Genomic DNA, 17330 nt, shown 5'->3' with positions numbered 1-17330 from the left:
ACCAGGCAAGCGTAAGAGGCCAGTGTGTAGGTGAGAGGGAGCTTGCCCCCGGCCGCACGCAGCCCCATGCACTCTGCACAAACACCAAGTGCCTGACCTCCTCCTTGTGTCAGCATTTCTACTGATTATTTTATTTTTATTTTATAAGCGAGAGGGAGGGAGGCAGGCTTAGTGAACACTGCCGCCTCCTGCTGGTGAGGTGGCCTTGCCCCTGGGCCCCGGCCCTGCGGTGCTTGAGTATCCTCCGGGTGTCCCTCCTGCAGCTGTTACTAATTTAGAAGAGCTTGAGGTCTACAAATCAACCAGCACTTTCACTTAAAACACGTAGGTATATATTTTCTCATACGCAGTTTTACTGAAATTAGAAACTGTAAGTTTAAACCAGGCCGAGCCCAGGGTTTGGTCAGAATGGCCTGGTGTTTGGACGTGTTCTTGCTCCGTCGGCATCTTTCACATGTGGGTCTGGGAGCTCTGGCTCCACAGGCTGCTCCTGGAGAGGCTATGCCACATCTTTGTCCCCACAAGACCTCGTTCTGCACACGCAGCACGTGTGTCCTTAGCAGTCTGAAGCTTCGGTTCTGCCATCCACCCCACCAGCCTGGCCACTCTGTCCCATGAGGATCCAGGGAGCGAGGGCAGGCTCACATCTGACCTCAGGTCGCCCAGTGGACGGAGGGAAAGAAGACGTCCCCCATGCAGCCTGGGAGCCCACGGGCCCTCTGCCACAGGCCATGCTCAGGTGCTGGTTCTGGGAGAGTGGAGCTCCCCATGCCCCTGTGGCTTTTCTAGAATATTAGGCAGAGGGGAAAGCTGAGCCTGCCTTATAGTCGCAAGCCTAGAAATCTATGAAATTCCACTTTCTTTCCTTCTCAGAAAACCTTAGACTCTAGGATGGCATGTGGTCTCATGAAGCGGACTTGGCACAGCTGTTGAGATCCCGTTAGCAGAGTGGTGGGCACACTTCTGGGGGAGACTGACACAAGGTCACTGTGGCGCCCACCCCCCGCTCAGATGGGCAGGGTGGGAGGTCATGGTGGCAGGGGCCTGCCCGGGCGCTTCTGCGTGAGGGGCTAGTCAGGCCAAGTGCTGAAGCTGCAGAGAACGAGGGGTGCAGGTCACCCAGGTCTCCAAGGAGCAGGACCATAGAGGGGCCTGGGGAGGATGCTGTTCCCTAATCTGCTGACCTGCGGGGAAGAGCATGTGGGGGCCATGCAGATGTGGAAGGATCTGGAATGGGTCGGCCGGGTCGGAGGATGGGGTCACCTGTGGGGACCAGCAGAGGGGCCCTGACAGTGCGACAGATGTCAAACTCGAGGGAGTGGAATTGAGAGCAGAGTTTATGGAGGGTCCGCGTGCCAGCATGTGGACAGTATGTCCGGATGCATGGAAAGGAGGCGGGAGTCCCGTGTTGTTCAGGGTCCCCTGCAGATATCCGGGAACTGACGGAACAGAGACAAGGGACCAGGTGTCACTCCTTGGAGCCAGGGGTGGGTGCACGGGAACATGCCTGGGAGAGATCCAGTCACACGCCCTGGCCCAGCCCTAGCTGGCCCTAGACGCACTACTCCAGGGAAATCCTGCCTCCTTGTCCCTCATGAGGATGTGCCGTCTGCACCGTGGGGCTTGTGTGGCGTGGAGCCTGCATGGTGTGGGGACCAGGACAGTCCCGCAGCAGGCCTCAGCCAGGGCACTGCAACACGCGTGGATGGACGCCGCTTGAGTGCCCCATTCCTGCCTCATCTCCCCCAGGACAAGTACCCGGAAGTCGTGCACCTCCCAGAGGGGGCCGCGTCCAGCTGCATGGGGGTCCGGAGCGCCTGCCAGCCAGGGTGAGTGTGGACGCCCCACAGGGCAGCCTCCCCAGCACCCAGATGAGGGGTCCAAGTGGTAGAATGCGAGTGTCAGGTGACCTGGAGACAACAGAACTATGAGGGCGAGGGCAGTGCAGCCGCAGCTGTGGTGCTAGGCCCTCTGCAGACCAGGCTCTGTCCTCACTGGCTGGCTGCGGGAAAGGCAGAGAGGACCCCTGGGGCCCGTGTGTGCATGTGGGGACCCCGCCCCCCACGCACCTGAGGCATGTGCACAGCCTACACGTTTTGTTTTCAGACCTTAAAATGGCTCCATAACTGCGGGCTTCTTGGACGTCCTGCGTCCGTCAGCATCACCCCAGAGCGAGCTCCTGTGGGCTCGGGTAGCTGTGTGCACTTCGGCCTCGGTGCTTCTGCTCCGTTAGCAGTGTATTCCTGCCGCCTCCAGGTCTTGGGCATTTGGGTTCTGACCCCTGAGTCCATGGGCCCTGTGCTGGCAGCAGGAGCCTGGGGGTAGCAGCTCGACTTCCTGTCGCTGCTGCTTCTCAGAGCAGCACACATCCCTGTTGCTCTACATCATGGACGGAACAGCATTCTGCTGGGTCTTGGGGTCTGTTCCCTCTTTGTTGGTGGGCAGATGTATGCAGGGGCACCTGCTCGGGGAGGGTGACAGTGCCACATTGTTGACACTTCACAGATTCCAAACAGCACTTAGGGATGGATTTCACATCTTCCAGGTTCGAGCTGGTCGTCGTTTGGAGGATGCACATGGAGGAAGAAGGGAAGGTTTTTCCGAAGCTGGATCTTCTCCCCAAAGTGCCACAGCAAGGTAGGGGCCCACAGGGGAAGTGCTGAGGACTTATGTGCCCAACTGACGCCTGCTTCTGGCATCTGGTTTTCATGGCAAGAATCAAAAGTTGGAAATCTCTGTGTACAGTTTACATCCATTTACCAGTAATTGAAAGTAGAGGTGAGAAGGGACAGTTCCCAGCCCTGGCGTGCAAGTCCGTGCCTGGTCCATGCCTGGCTCACAGTCATGACAGTTGTCAAGGGGTGGAGGCGTTGGGGGAAGCCTTGGCGGAGCGTCTCAGCCACATGTTCTCCCTGCAGCCCTGGAGCTAGACCAGCACCACATCCTGGAGACTGCGCCCCTCCGCTTCAGAACCCTGCTGGGTGTGCTGGGCATCGAAGCTGCTCTAGAAAGCCTGATAACATCTCTGTGCCCAGCAGACAACCAGTTTCCGGCAAACACGCAGGTGTGTGATTTCATTCCACATAAAGAGTTACCGGCTTCCAGAGAAAAACCACGCCTTTAGGACACAGTGTCTGTGCAGTTTCGGCACATGATATATAAGCTGACGGGATGTGGAAAAATAAACATGACTATTTGAAAACAAAATGCCAGACATGGATCATATGCCTGGCAGGCTTGGTTGGGGGTGCATGCAACTCTTGATCTTGGGGTCGTGAGGTGAGCCCCACGTTGGTATAGATTACGAAAAAAAAAATAAAAGCTTAACTTTTCAGAAAGTACAGAAGTGTCCATCCTTGGATCTGGGGGAGCAGCTGGTCCCCTCTCACCAAGTCTGAGGGTGGAGGCGTCCTGAGGGTTGGCCCTCCCCTTGCCACGCAGGGGCCACAGTCCTTAGACATTCCAGACACCAGGGCAACACACCACCCACCTTGCCACCCTGCTCTGCCCCCCACTCTTTCTTTGTGGTCTTCACATAGAAGTGGAGTAATCAGCTTAAAAAATGCAGTAATGCAGCCTTGTCCCCTCATACGAAGCCTCTGCATCGAAGGGCCTTCCCCCACCACACCCCAGGGCAGCACCCCAGGCAAGCCCACCTCACACACACCAGCAACACAGATGCTTCCATCCTCCCATGTCCTTGTGGGGGCATCTCACCAGCTGCCTGCCCCCCAGTGCACACAGAGGAGCCACAAGTCATTTGGCACCTTTTTGAACCTTCAAGTGTGGAAGATGTAAATGTTAGAACAACGTTGAATAAATTCTGAGAGCTGGTTTGATTCAAACAAGTATAATTCTCAAGTTATCACAAAATTCCCCACAAAAATTTACAATCAGCAAAATATTATTTTTCATGTAGCATTTTCATACAATCCCGTGGTTTCACTATTATAATCTTATGTTACAATAAACCTTCATTAGTTCCTCAAAACGATGATATAAATAATCTGTACAACCTACCATGGAATAAAAAACCGAAGCCAAGATTCCCCACAGTTTTCATAGCAGCCGGGCACACCCACGGTGACCCCAACGAGAACCCTCTTGGTGCCAGCCAGAAGTCACTCATCTTGAGGGAGCAGGGATGCATCACACTGGCTCCGGCGGGGCTCCCTGCACACCCAGAGCGCCTGGCGTGGAGTCGCCTTGACCCCCGCTCTGGGCAGCAGCGACCACACTGGGGCAGGAACACCTCATCTCCACTGAAGTAAAAGAGAAAATCATTGAGCTAAAGAGACTCAGTGCTCATGTGAGTGGTGTCTGCCCGTGACCTGAGTCCCACTCCCCGATGACCCTGTGCAGAGCGGTGGCCGTGGCACCTCCACAGAGACCCCGAGTCCACAACAGCTCAGGACCAACGTTCACACCAGCCACCTGCCTGTGGGCAGCACAGCGCCCACAACATCTGTGCTGACCAGAGGCTCGCACAGAAAACAGTGACCACGTAACTCGGCTGGGACAGGTCCAGTAGTATCCATGTTTTCCTTCAAGTCCAAACTATAAGATGTATGGGACAATTCAAGTTTTCTACGTTAGCATGTGGTGGTAGGAGCGCCAAACCTTGGGTCTTAAGGCTTTGACATCAGAGATTAAACATGAGCCCCAGGTGGGGAGGAAGGGGTGGGGACACGGCGCACGAGCCCCCACCTCCTCATCCCGGAGGGTGCGTCTGCTGACCTTCCATTCCCGGTCCCCCAGACGCAGTCCCGCCTGCACAAGGGCTAAACAGCAACCATGTTCACAGCCAGAGGTCTCCCAGCACAACAGAACAGCGCTCTCGTCCAACCCTCGCATTGTGTGTTCGAGGCTCCGAGACCCCGAAGGAAGCGCTTAGACCTTATGGAGGACTAACGTGCAGTCCTCGCTCTCCTTGAACCTGGGCGACATCATGGCCGTGTCTTTGGCGTGTACAGTCTTTGAATAGAAGTTGGCTATCTTGCCATCCAGTTTGTATTGGTGAGGAATGCTCTCGTAGGGCTTGAGGTCAAGGTCCAGCACAGACACAGAGAAAGCAAACCTGGATCTCGATGAAAGGACCACAGGCCTTTGATCGGAGCTGCAAAGGAAAGAGCAGCTTGAAGACACACGGACCCCAAACCCCCACCCTGCTCAGGGCTCACGCCCTGTGATGCCCACCAGGAGCACACAGGCCCAGCCTTTCCCCAGCCCGCCGCAGTAAACTTCCTTCACGCACTTTTCCCCACATCTGCTGAGAAGCCCATTTGTTCACTGAGGCTCCTCACCTCTGGGGAGAGAGATCTGGTTTCGTGCCTTAGTCTCACATCTTATCTGCAGTGTTTGATGTTTTGTTTTTAAGGCTTAGTTTTGTGTTTTCTAAACATCAGAATAGTCATGTGCTTATAACAAAAAACGAACAATTTGTATTAAAACCAACCACTGAGAGGCCAGTTTTGAACTCCGTACTAAAACTGCTGTGTATCCATCTCACTCAGCCCTCAGAGGCTCACGTCCGGCGACTGGTTAAATACATAAGCTTAGATAAGCCCAAGAAAAATACTCAGGAGTCCTAGTTTCCCCACACTTCCTACTCTTCTAGATTTGGAAGGCATCCCAAATACCACGAATTTCCCAAGCTCCTGCCTGGGAGGAGGGGAAAATGAACACACTCCTGTTCTAAGGAAGCTAATCAAGGCCGAGGCTCTCACTTTCCATGCCTGCTCCCAAGTGCACCTTGTGGGGAGAGGGCATCCGGACTCAGCCGCTGGGGTCCCAGCCATGACCCAACCGGCGCTCAAGCTACACAACATGTCGCTGTGTCCAGCACAACCTCCCGTGAGCCCAGGGCTCCACTCCCAACGCCGGACTCTTCCACGCTGCCCCACAGGGCTCCGGGGCCTGTATTCCACCCCTGCCCTGACCGCATCTGCCAAGCAGCTGGTGGGGCCTGCCAGGCCCCGGCCAGCCCCGTGCATTCCTGAGGGCAGGCCTGTTTCAGGAAGGGCAGCGGGTGACCTCTGCATGCTCCTGTCATGTGACCGCATCAGCGCACGGCAGGCACGGATCCCTTCCTCACGGGATCACGGGGGTCCTCAACTAAACAGAACAGCCTCTGTGTGTGCCACACCCTCTGAACATCCCTATGTGTTTCCTCTCTGCTCTGTGCCTGCCAGGGAACAGCAGCCCTGGGAATGTTTAGTTCAAAAAGGGGTGGCTGGCAGCCAACGATAAGGTCATCCTGACCCAGGAACACATGTCAGAAGAATGTAGAACATTCCACAAACACTGTGTGGGGTTTGGCACCACGAGGATCACTGCTGACGACGCCATCTAATTAGCAAAAAAAGATTATCAGGTTCATCCTGAATTCCTAAAAAAAAGGAAGGGGAGGGGACCAGACACAATACTAACATCCAAGGAGACCTGCCAACAGGAAGCCGGATGGCAGACGTGCTGCCCCATAGGCAAAGTGAGGGCCAAGGAGGCTCCTCTGGCCTCCACACATCAGTGGGCACGTGGGGCTTTGAGAGGAATTTCTACCATAGGATTCAAACTGCTGCTAAGTCTTTGGAGTATATTCTTAGAAAATCATAGTAGTCTCTAATAGGACATTGTAAGTTATTCTCTCTAAATGTCTTTCCAACTGAATCGCAAGCTTATAGAGGTGCCTGCGTGGCTGAGTCAGTGAAGCATCTGCTTTCAGCTCAGGTCATGATCTCAGTGTCTCAGGATCGCACCCCCATGTCGTCTCCCTGCTTGGTGGGGAGTCTGCTTCTCCTCCCCCTCCCCCTGGCTCATGGCCTCTCTCATAGTCGCTTGCTCTCAAAAAAAATCTTTAAAAAAAAAAATCACAAACGTATAGAGAGCAAGCAGTTAAGCAAACCGCGGTGCACGATTAGGTGTGAGGGGACAGCAGAAGCAGCTCACCTCGCATCCTGCAGGCAAGGGGAGAGCGCAATCATGATGGAGCAGTCCTTCGCAGTCATGGCCACCCGGTACTGCTGCACCTGTGGGGACGGAGAGGTCAGCACCAGGACCGCGCCCCACCACAGTCCAGGAACCAGCTGCAAAACCCCCTTTGTTTTTCGAAGTTTCACATTATCATTTGAATTTGTTAGATTGAACAGCTCTCACTCACTACTAATCAAGGAAATGCAAATTATACCAAACATTTTTCACTTATCAGATGCACAAAACTACAAATATAGTCAGACACAGAATGGAGAATGGAAGGGCTAGACTTTCACTTTGAGTAAAGCCTGTGTCTTCAGGGCCAGCCCAACTGCGGCACAACCAGAGGAAGCTGGGGAACCGTGAACCCTGTCTTCAGGTTAGCAGCCTTCCAGGACCTGCAGCCCTGCTTCAAAGAGATGAGTCACCAAAACTGGGGTGAGAGGACCCCCGACTTGCTAGGGCTTCCCTGGCCCCCAGCAGAAGCAAACCCAAGATCTCCTCTGGAAGAAGACACTATCCCAGGCCTTACAAATAATTTCTAAAGAACTGTAAAATACAGTGACTGGCACACAAATTAAAATATGCAGGTATAACACATGACATGAGTGAAAATGTGCAAAAATATCCCAGTCCCAGGTCAGCAGACCTACACATGGTCCCCAACTGCTATAGGTACCAGACAGATATGCTGCTCTGGTCAAAGAATAAAAGACAAAATTAAGAATGAGAGGAGAGCTGGAGACTATAGACTATATGTGAATTCTAGAACTGAAAAAATATAAAAATCAATATTAAGAATTTAAGAGATAGTTTTAACAGATTAGGAAAAATTCAAGAGACTTGCTACACTGGAAGATAGGTCCAAGGAAAAATATCCAGAATGAAGTATGTTAAGTAAAATAGCTGGAAAATACGAAGGAAACGGACAGAAATCAAATTTGAAGATGTTAATAAGGCCAAATATTTTCCAAAACTGAGTAAAGACATCAAGCCACAGACTCAAGAATGACTCTAAAAAAACAAAATCACTTTTACACATCACAAAACAAACACAAGGCTGAGTCACTAGCAGACCTACACTGAGGAGACACAAGGGTATCTTCAGACAACATCATCCCAGAGGTAAAAGCTCTGGGGTGCAGGGCCAAGCAAGAGCAACACGAGAAACATGTTGGTAAAAGGACATGGACTGTATAAACGGTAATCATCTCCTTGAGTTTAAAACAAGAGAATACACAGCAATAGGATTTAAGTCAGGGGGACAATAAAATACACTCTAAGAATTTTCTTGTCCAAAAACAGAGTGAAGGTGCTAGAGGTCAACCGCTTGCTGCAAAGGTTAGGATAACCATTAAGAGAGAAAAAGCAAGAGACTCAGAAACTTCCAACAGAGAGGAGAAATGGTGTGATAAAAAAATAATAACAATAACCTGAAAGAAAAGAAACCTAATAAAGCAGGCGGTAAAAATTAAACCCAAGTAAAAAAATATCAAACCATGATAAATGGTTAATTGCAAACACAAATATTAAAAACAGAAAAAGAGGGGATCCCTGGGTGGCTCAGCAGTTTAGCACCTGGCTTCGGCCCAGGGCGTGATCCTGAAGTCCCAGGATCAAATCCCATATCAGGCTCCTTGCACAGAGCCTACCTTTCCCTCTGCCTCTTTCTCTCTCATGAATAAATAAATAAAATATTAAAAAAACAAAAACAAAAAAACAAGAAAAACAAAAACAGAAAAAGATAATGCAGTGCAAATATTAACCAAAAGAACCTAGATAAGTTACACTGGTATCAAAGGAAACTTTACAGAGATAAGGGCATTGAAAATTATAAATGACACTTGAAAATGAAAATTTTTATTTACCAGAGGGTTTAACAATTACAAATTTAAGGAAGCTGATAATATAGCCTGCCTCAAAATAACTAACAGAAAATTCCATAATTATTATGTAAAACTTCAAAACATCTTCCTTTTGGAAGAAGCAGACAGTAAAATAAGGTTATAAAAGATCTGAACACATTCTGACCTAATGGGAAGATATAAAACATTGCACAACAATTTGAGAAGACACCTTTTTTCCAAGTATGCACAGAAGCATTTTTTAAATATATTGACCTTTATATATAAAACAAATTACAACATATTTCAAAGGATCAAGAGCTAATCTCAGATTTCAAAGGACCATATGGACTGTGTTCTCCCACCATAATGGAATGTTGCTAGTAGTCGATACAAAAAAGATTATGAGGGGCGCCTGGATGCCCATTTAAGGAAAAAATGATACAGTTCTTTCTTCACCTCTTCCAGAGAACCGGAAAATGAGCAAACATTCTTCATATGTTTAATGAGGCAGGCATACCGTCAATACTAAGACTTAACAAAGATATTACAAAAAACATCACCCACAAACATGTATGCAAAAAAAAAAGAAACACCTTAATTAAAATATTTGTTATTTGTATAAAAAATAAATAACCCCAAAAACCTACAACAAATAAGTTAGTGGTAAAATGGTTTCTCTGAGAATGGGAATGAGACTAGATTTCTAACTGTCATAACTACATACAGCTAAGCAAACCAAAGTAAAAGGCATAAGGATTAGAAAGCAAATAATCAAATTCATAGACATATGATTCCATATAACCAAAATCCAAAAGCTCTAAGTGAATGGTTAGAATCAGTGAGTTTAGCAAGGTTGACATATAAAAGGTCAAATAGAAAAACCAATTGCATTCCTCTATATCCCAAACACTTTAAAATGAAATATAAAAATGTCTTTATTTTATCTTAGAGTGCGTGCACATGGAGGGGCAAGGGAGAGGAAATAAGGACAAAGAGACTCTCCGCTGAACAGGAAACCTGTGAGGCTCGATCCCAGCACCCTGAGATCATGACCTAAGCCCCAACCAAGAGTCAGACACTTAACCGAGCCACCCAGGGGCCCCTAAAATGAAATATTTTAAAAGAGAGGCCCCTGGTTGGCTCAGTCAGTGAAGCATCTGCCTTCAGCTCAGATCATGGTCCTGGGGTCCTGGGATGAGCCTCATGTCTGGCTCCCTGCTGAGCAGGGAGGACAGCTTCTCCGGTTCCCTCTGCCTGCTGCTGCCCCTGCTTGTGTGAGTTCTCTCTCAAAATCTTTTTTAAGAAATATTTTAGGGGCACCTGGTGGCTCAATGTTTGAGCATCTGCCTTTGGCTCAGGTCATGATCCTGTGGTCCCTGGATCAAGTCCCATATCAGGCTCCCCGCATGGAGCCTGCTTCTCCCACTGCCTGTTTCTCTGCCTCTGTGTGTGTGTTTCTCATGAATAAATAAATACGATCTTTAAAAAATATATTTTAAAACATACCATTTATATCTAAAACCATCAAATATCTAGGAGTACATCTAATAAAATAAGACCCCTCTAAAGAAAATCCCAGGGAATCCCAGAGGCTCAGCGGTTTAGTGCCTACCTTCCACCCAGGGCGTGATACTGGAGTCCAGGGATGGAGTCAGGCTTCCTGCATGGAGCCTGCTTCTCCCTCTGCCTGTGTCTCTGCCCCTTCTCTGTATCATGAATAAATAAAATCTTGAAAGGAAAGAAAGAGAGAGAGAAAGAGAGAGAGAAAGAAAGAAAATCCTAAAACACTTTTATTAGTTTTTAATAACACCTAAAATAATAGAAAATGCCCATGTTGGAAGACTCAATATTGTAGAGTTGTTAGCTCCTGTTGTCATTTTAATGCCAAACCAATCAAAATCCCAACAGGTTTGTTACTGCTTTTCCTTGTAGAACTGAACAAGTTAATTCCAAGATCTATGTACACAAGCAAAGGTTAAGATTACAAGGAAAAGGATATTCTTGAAGAAGGTAAAAGGATTTGCTCTACTGGGTATCAAGGCTTGTTTTGACTCTAGTGATAAGGATAATTCCTGTGATTCTGGGAAAATTCCATATGAAAATAAAATAAAACCCTACCTCATGCCATACCCACCAAATGAGATAGGCAAAACAATAAAGGTTTCTTAATACCTGGAGGACCCTAAGATAGATAAAATATAAACACTTTTTTTTTTTTTTTTAAAGATTTTACTTATTTATTCATGAGAGACAGAGAGACAGAGAGACACAGGCAGAGGGAGAAGCAGGCTCCACTCAGGGAGCCCAACATGGGACTTGATCCTGGGTCTCCAGGATCAGGCTCTGGGCTGAAAGTGGCACTAAACCGCTAAGCCACCTGGGCTGTGCTGCCCAATATAAACACTTCTTAAGAAAGACATAAATTAAACTACCTTAAAATTATGAACTTCCGAATTCTTTTTTTTTAAAGGAATTTATTTATTTTTTAAAGATTTTATTTATTTATTCATGAGAGACACAGAGAGAGAGAGAGAGAGGCGCAGAGACACAGGCAGAGGGAGAAGCAGGTTCCATGCAAGGAGCCGGATGTGGGACTTGATCCTGGGTCTCCAGGATCACACCCCGGGCTGCAGGCAGCGCTAAACCACTGCGCCACCGGGGCTGCCCGAACTTCCGAATTCTTAAAAGTATTCCAGTGAGAGAGTAGAGTAACAAACTACAGTCAAAGACACCAGTAGCATATATATCTGACAAAGGGCTTCTATCCAGAATACATAAAGAACTCCTACAAATCAGTAAGAAAAAGAGTCATACAAAACCTGGGCAAGAGGCTTCACGCAAAACACAGATGGCCAATAAACATATGAAAGGGTGCTTAATCTCATCATCACAACAAGCCACCACTAGTCACCAGAATGGCTAAAAAAGCCACAGCCAAGTGGTGGAGAAGATGAGGAGTGATGGGAACTACTCTAGTCAGTTGTAGGGAATATAAGGAGGTAACTGTTTTGCAGTATCTCCTAAAGCTAATATGCTCAAATCTCTGGCCCAGAAATTCCACTCCTAGGAACACATCCAAGAGAAACATGTAACATGTACACCAAGAGATCTGGGTAAGAATGTTTTATAAGCAGCTTTATCCACAGCAGCCCAAAACAGAGAACCCAAACATCCATCAACAGTAACATGGATAAAGCATGGTATAGCTATTCAGTGATCACTATAAAGCAATGCAAGTATATAGAAATGCACACAGTAACATGAGTGAATCTTACAAACAGTATATAGAGTTGTTTTTCCTTCTTTAAAAAAAGGTAGAATTCCATATATAAAGCTCAAAAGCAAAACTAAACTCAAGAAATATAAGTCAATACAACAGTTCTTGGAAGAAAAGAAAGAGGAATAAGTAGCAGAATAACAACAGGGATTATGTTTGGCTCCCAGTTTTCTACATCCAGACATAAGTAATTCCACAAGAGTTTGCTTTGTGACACATCACTGGGCCGTGCTATATTTCACAATATAAATGGTTGAGAATAAAAGTTTAGAAAATTAAAATCCTAAATATTGGTAACAAATAGCGTTTTGGGGGGCATGCAGGAAGAGGGCCCTCAACTGTTGCAAGAAGGAGCATAAATTGCCAGAATCTTTTTGGAAGGACAATACTGACAGAATCTATTATCAATCTAGCAATTTTACTTCCAATAATGTACTTCACAGATATGCCTAGGTGCATAGGATTAAAGTACAAAAATGAGGGATCCCTGGGTGGCGCAGCGGTTTGGCGCCTGCCTTTGGCCCAGGGCACGATCCTGGAGACCCGGGATCGAATCCCACATCGGGCTCCCGGTGCATGGAGCCTGCTTCTCCCTCTGCCTGTGTCTCTGCCTCTCTCTCTCTCTCTCTGTGACTATCATAAATAAATAAAAAATTTTTTTAAAAAAAGTACAAAAATGGGAATGTCAACATTATTTTTAATAATAACAAATTAAAAACAATACCCAAATAAATGACAGTAACATGACCATACTACAGAGAATGTCACTTTCAGGGAATACAGAGGATTTCCAGGGGCCCTCCCACAAAACAACTAAATCCCTATAAACATACCTTTCAGGGACACTTGGAGGGCTCAATCAGTTAAGCCTCTGACTCCGGCTCAGGGTGTGATCTCAGAGGCCAGAGATTCAGCCCCACATGAAGCTCCCTGCTCAACCGGGAGTCGGCTTCTCCCTCTCCCCCTTTACCTCTCTCCCAGGTCATGCTCACTCACTCACTCTCTGTCTCTCAAATAAATAAATAAAAATCTTTAAAAAAAAAAATACCTTCTTTCAGTACACTTTCAGCCTGCTAAAGATAAGGGAAATCGGAAATCGCTAATTCAATCCCCTCTTCTTGCCATTCACCCCTAAAAGAGCCAAAACTAGGGTTTTGAGCAAGGAGCAAATAAGTCTCAGCTGTTCTGCAGGCAGATGTCAGTGGAAGCACTGCTTCTAGGAATAAGCCCCAGTTAGTATGGGGTCTAAACAGATTTCTCTCTTAAGCCACAGCTTAAGAAGCTCTGTATCTTCCCTAGAGGAAAGCATCTCCTATTTGGGTCCCCAGGATTCCCACAGATTAAAGACCAAACACGAACTCACAATCATGGACCACTAAAAACCCAAGCAGACAATACAGCATTGATGAATCAGCCAAAACAACACAGAAATTATCTCTGAAGTTTTATTATCTGATATCAAGTAAAGAACATGAATAGCTTCAAAGATTGTTTAAAGAAGTAAAAGATGGAATTTAAAATTGAGCAAGTAACGAGGAACTATCAAAAATACCAAGCAGATATGGAAATGGACCAAACAGAACTTTGAGAAATAAAAATATAACTACTGAAACAGGAAAAACTCAACAAACTAGCAGATTAGACACAAGTGAAGAAAGACTGCATGGATAGGAGGGCAGAACTGAAGAAATACCTAGAATGTATTACAAAAAGATGAAAAATAGGAAGTACAGTTATGATATGTGAGAAGATAAAATGAGGTTTGCTCTATATCTAGAGTCCCTGAAGAAGAGAACAGGATAATGGAGAACAGAAAATATGTGAAGAGAAAATGGCTGAGAATTTTCCAGAAATCATAGAAGATATAAATCCACAAATAGAGGAAGCACATGTTCATAGAGAGCTGCATAAATGAATACAAGGTACCCCATACCTAATCACAATGCACTAAAATGTCCAATAATGAGAACGACAAGCTCCTAAAACAGGCATAGGAAACACTCTCCTCCTGAGAAAAGGACAGTTAGAAGACCTGTCAGCAGCACACTCCCTGGTCAGATGATGTTCCACAGAATGGTTTAACATTAGGAGAAAAACACTGAACCCCTTCTTACATAGATAAAATTTCAATACTGTGGAGAATTATAAACATATCCAGATAAACAGAGTGTAGAATTTTCCAAAAGACTTTCACTACGTTACTAATGTAATTTCTAAAGGGTTTACTTGAAGAAGAGAAAAACCAGATTTTAGGCCAATAAATTCTACAACTTAGATAAAAGAGACAAATTCCTAAAAAGACACAAACTATCAGAACTGACTCAAGAAGAAATAGACAATATCATCAAATCTCTAACAAATAAGGAGACTGAACTGGGCATCAAAACACCAACTACAAAGCTAGGTGGAGGTGCAGGTGGCATCACCATTGAATTCTATCAAATATTGAAAGAAAAATTAACATCAGTCATTCTCAAACCCCTCCAGAAAGTGAGAGGCTACAACATTTCCTAGATCACTTGACAATGCCAGTATTACCTGATACCAAAACCAAATGCAAACTCCAAACTGGTATCTCTTATGAATACGGATGCAATAATCCTCAACAATATAACAGCAAATTCAATCTAGCAACATACACAAAAGATCATATGCCATGACCAAGTGAAAATTATACCAGGAATGTGAGGTTGGTTTTAACATCCAAAAACAAAGTAATATTATGCCCTGTCTACCAAAAAAATAAACACAATAATCTCAGTTGCTGCAGAAAAGACATTTAATAAACTCTAACATCATGGGATCCCTGGGTGGCACAGCAGTTTGGCGCCTGCCTTTGGCCCAGGGCGCGATCCTGGAGACCCGGGATCGAATCCCACGTCGGGCTCCCGGTGCATGGAGCCTGCTTCTCCCTCTGCCTGTGTCTCTGCCTCATTCTCTCTCTCTCTCTCTCTGTGACTATCACAAATAAATAAAAATTTTAAAAAAATTTAAAAAAATAAACTCTAACATCCTTTCTGATAAAAACACTCAACAAAATAGGAAAAGAAGGTACCCTTTTTTTTTTTTTCATTTTTAAAGAAGGTACCTTCTTCAACCTGATAAGGGATATCTGTGAAAAACCCACAGCTAACATTATATATACATAATGATGAAAGACTGAACACTGTCCCAACAAGACTAGGAACAGATTAGAGACGCCTGTTCTTGCAACATCTATTCCACACTATACTAAAGATTCTAGCAAGGGCAGCTATGCAGGAAAAAAACTTAAAAGGCATCTAAATTGGAAACGGAGAAAATTTTCTTCATGCTCACTCAGATGACCTTATGTAGAGAGAATTCTAAGGAATCTACTAAAAATCTGTCAGAACTAATAAAGGAATTCAGCAAGGTTGCAAGCTGCAAGATCACTATACAAAATTAAACTGTATCTCTATACACTTGCAACAATGAATCAGAAAAGAGAATTAAGAAAAATACATTTACAACATCAAGAAAAATAAAACTTAGGAATAAACTCAAAGTACAAAATGCAAGCTCTAAAAACTACAAATGATGGTTGAAAGAAAATCAAATATCTAAATACATTGAAAAAGATCCCATGTTAACAAATTGGAAGACTTGCTATTGTAATGATGGCCATTCTAACCAAAGTGATCTACAGTTTCACCACAACCCCTGTCACCATCCCAGCTGGCTTCTCTGTAGAAACTGGTGTGCTGATTCTAAGATTCATATAGAATCACCACCAGGGGCTCCAAATAGCAAAAACAATCTTGAAAAAAAGAATAGCAAAATTGGACAACTTACACTTCCCAATTTCAAAACTTACTAAAAAGCAATAGTAACCCAGACATAAATATAAACATGTAAGTCAAAGTATAAACACAAACAAAAGTATAAACACAACATATAGATCAAAGGAATAAGACTGAGCATTCAGAAATAAACCCATATATCTATTGTCAACTGATTTGTTTTTTTTTTTTTTTTTAAATATCAGAGCTTCACCTCCTCTTTTTTTTTTTTTTTTTTTTTTTAATTTTTATTTATTTATGATAGTCACAGAGAGAGAGAGGCAGAGACACAGACAGAGGGAGAAGCAGGCTCCATGCTCCGGGAGCCCGATGTGGGATTCGATCCCGGGTCTCCAGGATCACGCCCTGGGCCAAAGGCAGGCGCCAAACCGCTGCGCCACCCAGGGATCCCTTGTCAACTGATTTGAACAGGGGTGCCAAGACCATTCTGTGGGGGAAAAAAAATAAGTCTTTTCAACAAATGTTGCTGGCACAACTGGACATTCACATGCCAAGAATGAAGCTGGAACCCTACATCAAATCATGTACAAATATTAACTCAGAATGGACCAAAGAATTAACATAAGAGATTAAACTATAAAACTCTTTGAAGAGGGGTGCCTGGGTGGCTCAATGGCTGAGCATCTGCCTTTGGCTCAGGATGTGATCCTATAAGGAGCCTGCTTCTCCCTCTGCCTGTGTCTCTGTCTCTTTCTCTGTCTCTCATGAATAAATAAAATCTTTAACAACAACATCAAAAAGAATTTAGAAGAAAACAGGAAAATATTCATGAGTTTGGATTTAGCAATGGATTCTTAGCTATTACAGCAAAAGCATGACTACAAGAAAAAAATGGATAAATTAAACATCAAAATCAAAACCATTTTTGTATCAAGGGGCATTTTCAGAAAGTAAAAAGACAACAGAATGAAGAAAATTATTTGCATATCATATCTGATAAGGGTCTACTACCCACAGTACACAGAATTTTTTTTTTTAGATGTTATTTATTTATTCATGAGAGAGACAGAGAGGCAGAGACACAGACAGAGGGAGAAGCAGGCTCCCTGTAGGGAGCCTGATGTGGAACTCGATCCCAAGACCCCGGGATCACACCCTGAGCCAAAGGCAGATGCTCAACTCTAAGCCACCCAGGTATCCCTGTGTACAGAATTCTTATAGCTCAACAAGACAAATTACATCATTAAAAGTGAGGCAAACCCTCACACATTGCTGGTGGGGACATAAAATGAGACAGCCAGTCTGGAACTGTCTGGCAAATCCCAATAAAATTAAACATATGTTACCATTTCACCCAGCAATTCCACTCCTAAGTATTACCTGAGAAAAGTAAAAATATGCACACAACGATTTGTACCCTAATATTTACAGCAGTGTTATTCATAATCTACAAAATGTCCATCAATAATAAATGGG

General features: G+C 45.2%; 2 protein-coding genes across 5 annotated transcripts in view; one reads left to right on the top strand and one right to left on the bottom strand.

The window, feature by feature from the left end:
* CENPP (centromere protein P) overlaps positions 1-3207 on the top strand; it is a 222945-nt gene extending 219738 nt beyond the window's left edge. For all 4 annotated transcript variants that reach the window (XM_077911155.1, XM_077911128.1, XM_077911137.1 and 1 more), the window contains 3 exons: positions 1750-1829; positions 2546-2637; positions 2919-3207. In XM_077911155.1, the coding sequence (XP_077767281.1) occupies positions 1750-1829; positions 2546-2637; positions 2919-3124 (378 nt within the window). In that variant the 3' untranslated portion in view covers positions 3125-3207. The remainder of the gene's footprint in view (positions 1-1749; positions 1830-2545; positions 2638-2918) is intronic.
* Positions 3208-3834: 627 nt separating this feature from the next.
* IPPK (inositol-pentakisphosphate 2-kinase) overlaps positions 3835-17330 on the bottom strand; it is a 40801-nt gene continuing 27305 nt past the window's right edge. Inside the window, exons 12-13 of the mRNA XM_077911082.1 lie at positions 6946-7025; positions 3835-5116 (exon numbers count right to left, since the gene is read on the bottom strand). Of these exons, the coding sequence (XP_077767208.1) occupies positions 4891-5116; positions 6946-7025 (306 nt within the window). The 3' untranslated portion in view covers positions 3835-4890. The remainder of the gene's footprint in view (positions 5117-6945; positions 7026-17330) is intronic.

This window comes from Canis aureus, chromosome 1 (genome assembly GCF_053574225.1).
Source record: "Canis aureus isolate CA01 chromosome 1, VMU_Caureus_v.1.0, whole genome shotgun sequence".
Lineage (NCBI taxonomy): Eukaryota > Metazoa > Chordata > Mammalia > Carnivora > Canidae > Canis > Canis aureus.
The sequence above is the reverse complement of the archived record's forward strand: the minus strand, read 5'-3'. Positions and strand labels throughout refer to the sequence as shown.